The sequence below is a fragment of the Panthera pardus genome, unplaced genomic scaffold (assembly GCF_024362965.1).
Source record: "Panthera pardus isolate Hobbes unplaced genomic scaffold, ASM2436296v1 HiC_scaffold_6, whole genome shotgun sequence".
In the NCBI taxonomy this organism is placed as follows: Eukaryota; Metazoa; Chordata; class Mammalia; order Carnivora; family Felidae; genus Panthera; species Panthera pardus.
This window is the reverse complement of record NW_026526991.1, coordinates 86,118,623-86,124,622: the sequence shown is the minus strand read 5'-3', so window position 1 is coordinate 86,124,622 and position 6,000 is coordinate 86,118,623. Positions and strand designations below refer to the sequence as shown.

Sequence of the window (6,000 nt, the reverse complement as noted above, 5' to 3'; positions counted from 1 at the left end):
TTGCTGATTAAACCACAAAACAAAAGAAAATACATTCAGAACCCATCTTCTTGGGTAACATTCAGTTCATTTAACTATATGTTTCAATGATGGAACTAAGGGGTTCACTCAATGACACTGAAAGGCTTGTTTTAGACATCTGGAGTAAGGTAATGTCAGGAAAGAGAGCAAACATGTGAAAATCACCTTCACTATTCTCTGACTTCACATTATGAATAACAAAAGGAAACTACAGTGATGAGTGAGGTGGGTCAGTGATTCCCAAACTTGCCTAGTTATGAATCTCATCTGGAGACACTTGCCAGAACAGAAGCCCTTTCACTGGAAAGTTTGACCCAGGTGATCCTTACTAGTGTTTGAGAAAAACCATTGTGAATGATGTGTAATTACTAAAGAAGAAATCAAACTTAAGTTACAGGATCCATCCTCTTGACTACTGTTTCTTATGCTAAAATGCTAAGGTTAGAAGATTGCCTTTAACTTTAGATAAATCAATAGGGATTTATCATAGTACTATAAATCACAGAACTCCAAAGAATGTAGTACAAAATAAGTGATAAAAGATACATTGGAAGACAGCTATAAAAATTGATCAATAAACCTTAGGGAAAAGTCCAGACATCTAGCCATTTCATTAGAGATGTCATAAAATTTATCCATATAGCTGTTTCACTTAATGGAAACTTCCACATAGGACCTATATATAAAACTAATGAAGTGCATGACTGTGGCAAATGTGAAACAAAATTGTCAAAGCAGGGTATTATCTCAGCAATTGGTGTTAATTTACATCTATTGATCACCTTGGTTGATACCCAATGATACTGTAAGTGAATGAATAATAACCCTATTTAATCAAGCAAAGAAAAAGAGTAATTTATGATATAATACCAAGTCAGTATAATTTCACAGTAGAATAAACATAACACAGAAGGTGAAGGGAATAATCCATAATACTAGGCACATGGCTAGTGGTAAGATAATCAGTGGATCAATAATCTACACTTATTAGGGCCTACTGCAAGCTAGACACCATTAAATGCAAAGGGCAGAAAGACAAAACAGACATGGTCCCAGATCTCAAATATCAGTTACTTGAACTCAAATACCAGTCTTCTGGTATCTAATCTAGCGCTAAGCTGACTTTTAAATGGATGATGAGTAGTAGCATAAAAATAGAGGATGCACAACCCTTTAAGAGAAATTTTTTTTTACCTCTCAGTGATATTAGTTATCTTGTTGGTTTTCACATAAATTTTTATGCATTAATTGATTTTATCAAATATTAAGGAATTAAAATTTATAAAATTAAGTTTGGTTAGTTAAATGTAAAATTTGTGAGTGTAAAATTTGATTTGGTTAAGTCTCATCTTTTATAGATATGCACCTATTTAGTAAAGAATTATTTCAAGATGAGTCATTTCTATATTCAGTAGATCAAACATGTGATATAATAAATGATTAAACAGTTAAAAAATCATCCCTGACTTTATTCAGTCAGTTTAGTTTTGTAAACAAACACTCAACTTAAGTGACTAAAAGTTATGAGGGAACCAGTGACCACTCGGGTGTTAGAATGATAAACGTGATTCTAGGTTTAGTGTAATTAGCTGCGGATCTGTTGACATTGCTGGTACAGAAGTATAACTTACAAATATTGTGAGGAATCACTCTTATGGGTAAGTCCCCATTTCTCTGTGAGAATGAGCTATAAGTTGATAACAAGCGTCATGTAAATGCAGCCTTGTAAAACATTCCCATGCCAGAAATACTTGGAGGAGATTGGTAGAAATTTTAGAAAATATTTTCAAGATTGATTTAATAGTTATTGATTCCATTTTGTTTAGCTTTTGGGGAACAGTAAGAGGATTTTTCTCCCAATGAAGTTCTTTATATGCAACAAAGAGTGACAATTCAAGCAAAATAACATAGGACATTGTGTCCGTCCTCGTGGAACTTACTAGGTAAACATCAGGACTCTATATTCAGGTAAAGGCCCAGTCATATATTTTGGATAAATAAGTATTACATATTTCCCAAGAGTGAGTACATAATATAATAAATGGAACACAAGAACTATATGGAGGAAGCATAAATTCTCTTTTTCCATCAGTCATAATTCTTCAAAATCTAACAATGCATATGGATCCTCATATGAGAATCAATGGTATTTATACAATGTGGGCACAGAATTATAGTAGAATGCTTTGGCTGCTAGCATGACAAGTGCAGATAAATTTGGTATTTTAAAATTTGTTAATTTATATTTAAGCAAAACAGCATTAATATTCCATACATTTTTGATGCACTCCTAACACACATAGTAATACTAAAATAACATTTTGATTCCTTTTTACATGTACGTTAAAATTAGAGCAAAATGGATACATGTGTGACACCACTGTGCATAAAAAGAGGTATACTCTCCCATCTTGAAATAGACACTTGTTATATACATACTTATATAGGCAAATATAAATTTGAATCTTGAATAATGTGGAATTTTAGGGCTCAAAATCATAAACACATCTAATGATGAGTTAAATCACAGAGAGCATTAGCTGGCCTGCCACTGAAGGATTGAATCTATTTATTCTTTGAACTTTAGTCTGGAAAAACCACATTATGCCTGATACCTTAAGAACTCTCTCCTTACTAGACAGGGAAAAACAGAAGCTTGAGTATACTTTTTCAAATATCCAAACTCTTTTTATGATCTTTCCAGTTAAGGCTTTGGCTTTACAAAGCTACTATAAATGTGGTGACTTCTTGGTAACAGAAAACAATTTAGATGAAGGAAAAAAAACTGGTTAAGGAAGAATCAGTATTACTAATACTAATGAACACAGAACATTCACATTCAGTAGATAATGAATTTGAGTGTTTTATTTTCTCACTGATTAGAAAACCTGTCCTTTTAATCCTCTTCCAATAACAACTGGAGACACCAACAAAAAGGAAAATATATTCTTACAAATAAGAGTACAACAATACTGAATACTCATGATAACCTCTATACCTGAGAGCTATTTAACAGACTTAAAATTATGAGAAAATATAGCTGTTGACTTACCACTTAAAGTAGCTTACATGTTTTAATGCAACCTGCTATTCTTAAAGGTAAAGTGGCTTAATCATTAGAAAAACATCAGTAATGAACCTATTTAAGCAGTAGAGTCTAGGAAAGAAAAACAAAAAGGAAGTATCCATATAGGAAATACAGTAAAGTGTCATCGGTAAAGTGACATTGTTGCTAAGTACAAAGTCCCACAACACAACAAATAAGCTTTACGAAAGAGTAAAAATTTAAGAAGCCACTTTATGAAGGTCAAGCTGATGATCCATTAAGTAGGTTATGACTGCATTATTTTAAATCCATGTATTGTTTCAAGACATCCCTTCACATGTCTGCACGGACAAAAGAAGCAAAAACTCCATCTTCTCTAGCCAAGAGGCTTTCTGGAGTGTCATATTCTAAAATATTTCCTCGCTTCATCACAATAACTAGGTCTGCCGTCAGAATAGTGTGAACCCGATGCTGTGAGTGAAAAAAAAAAACATGTATTTGTTACAGATTTCAAGGTACAGGCAAAGCTATGGAATATGCATATTTCATCGATTTTTCAGGGACAATTCTTTATCTCAGGGCACTAGGAGGTGCACAAAACACAGCCTCTTTTTCTTATTTAACATATCATTATTTACATACTTTTAAATGCTGGCCAGTGTAACTGGGTTTGGGATGGGCTGTATTAAATTGAGTGTAGCTAATATAGTAGTTTCAGTACTGTCATGGATGTGTAAGGAGGCTAATTTTGTTTGTCAAATAATTAAATGATAAGAAGAACCATCATGGACCAGTTGGGTTATCATTTAGTCTAGACTAAAACGATCTCTTGTGTGGAGTCAACTAATTTGTGGGCTAACACACATCTGAAGAACCTTGGAAGGTGGTTCAATTCTGGGAACACAATATGAGGAAATCCATTCTGGCATGCAGTATTAGAATGAATTATCCGGGACTTTAGACACGCCATGTTTTAGTTTTTAGACATCACTGCCACACACTTGTTCTCTCTTTCCACCTAGTACCCTTTGGAGAGAAGCTTTGGGATTAGTAACTAATAATAATAAAAACTATCACTTACTGAGCATATGCTATACATTAAGTGCTCCACACACATACTTGTTAATCATCAAAACATTCCTCAAATGTGGGTGTTATCTCTCTCTGCTTTGTTTGCAAGACCACTGTGGCTCACAGAGATAAAGCAAAATCAGGAGATCACATAGATAATAAGTAGCAGAACCAGGATTAAAACCAGACTTATTAACTTCAAAGCATGAGATATTTCCACCCTGCTATCAAACTGTTTTGTAGGGAGTATCTGGTACCTTAGAGGATTGTTCGCCTACCATTATTAGTGTTATGGTTAAGAGCATGGACTTTGAGGTTAGACTGGACTTGTATTTTGGTTTCATCATGTTTGGTTGTGTGATCCTGATCAACAAACTAAATTTTTGTATGTCTCAAGTTCCACATCTGTAAAATGATGGTAATAATATAGTACCTGCCTCACAGAATGGTGGTGAGGATCAAATGAGATTATCCATGTAAAAAAAAAAATCAGCATCTTGTCTGACACATACAAGCAAATACTAAATGTCAGACACTATTATTTTTTTTTATTTTTAAAATTTACAAGGGAAAAGTCTGTGCTGTGGGCTTTTCACTTCTCTTGGTAAGATAAGTGCTGAGAAATAGAAATATAATGTGAACCACAAATGTGAGACACATGTAATTTTAAATTTCTTAAAAGCCACATTTTAAACCACAAGTACACAGGTGAGATCTATTTGAAGTTACATTAAATCCAGTTGATTTTTTCAAGTAAGCTCTACACCCAGTGTGGGGTTTGAACTCATAACCTTGACATCAAGAGTTGCATGCTCTACAGATTGAGCCAGCAAGGCATCCCATGAAATCCATTCTAATGATATATTTTAGCCATTAAAATATTTCAATATATAATCAATTTAAAAATTATTAATGATATCTTTTACATTTTTCTGTAAGTACTAAGTTCTTGAAATCCTGTGTGTTTCACACTTACAGTATCTCTTAATTTCGACTACTCACATTTTGAATGTTCAATAGCCACATATGGTTCAGGGCTACCATACTGGATGTGGACTATGCAGGTCAAAACATCAGAATGCTGATGGGAGTGACGGACCCAGAAAAACCATCTGTTTATCTGATACACAATTTTCCAAAGTTCCTTCTCCTTACAACCCAGCATCCAACCTAAAACCATCCCCGGGACAAAGGCCTATCTTCTTCCCTGGGCCATGTAGATGGAGTAGTCTCAATGCTTATGCTCTCAGAAAAGCAAAGAGACATAGGTGGACAGCTAAAGGTGAAAAGAAAGACATATACGGAGTATAATAAAGATGCCAGCTTAGAACATGTACCAGTATTTCCAATATCCATAACAAACCTATCATTTACTGACTAGTAATGAATGATATAGGGGCACCTGGGTGGTTTAGTCTGTTAGCATCTGACTTCAGCTCAGGTCATGATCTCGCAGTTTGTGCGTTTGAGCCACGTGTCTGGCTCTGTGCTGACAGCTCAGAGCCTGGAGCCTGCTTCAGATTCTGTGTCACCTCTGCTCTCTGCCCCTCCCCCGCTCATGCTCTGTTTCTGTCTCTCAATAATAAATGTTGAATGATATATATTTAGGAATTACCAAAATTTGTAGGATACTGCTTATTTATTTTTGAGAGAAGATCAGAATCACTTGTATACCCATGCATTTAGAAAAAAAAAAAACCTTAAGTTTAATGAATTGTTTAATATCTGCTGTGTATTTTCCCTCCAAAAAAGATTATTCTTCAATCATCATATCATAGATGCTAAAAAAGGAATTTGGCCTTTAAATCCATAAATAGAATATAATAAACATTGCCTTGTTTTACTAAAATAACATTTACTTA

General features: G+C 34.1%; 1 protein-coding gene across 7 annotated transcripts in view; it reads right to left on the bottom strand.

Moving 5' to 3' along the window:
• Positions 1 to 2,859: 2,859 nt before the first annotated feature.
• ABCC9 (ATP binding cassette subfamily C member 9) overlaps positions 2,860 to 6,000 on the bottom strand; it is a 129,456-nt gene continuing 126,315 nt past the window's right edge. For 5 of the 7 annotated variants that reach the window (XM_019452193.2, XM_019452192.2, XM_019452195.2 and 2 more), the window contains one exon: positions 2,860 to 3,538. In XM_019452193.2, coding sequence (XP_019307738.1) covers positions 3,401 to 3,538 — 138 coding nt within the window. In that variant the 3' untranslated portion in view covers positions 2,860 to 3,400. The remainder of the gene's footprint in view (positions 3,539 to 6,000) is intronic. The other 2 variants (XM_019452196.2, XM_019452198.2) reach the window with 1 other exon arrangement.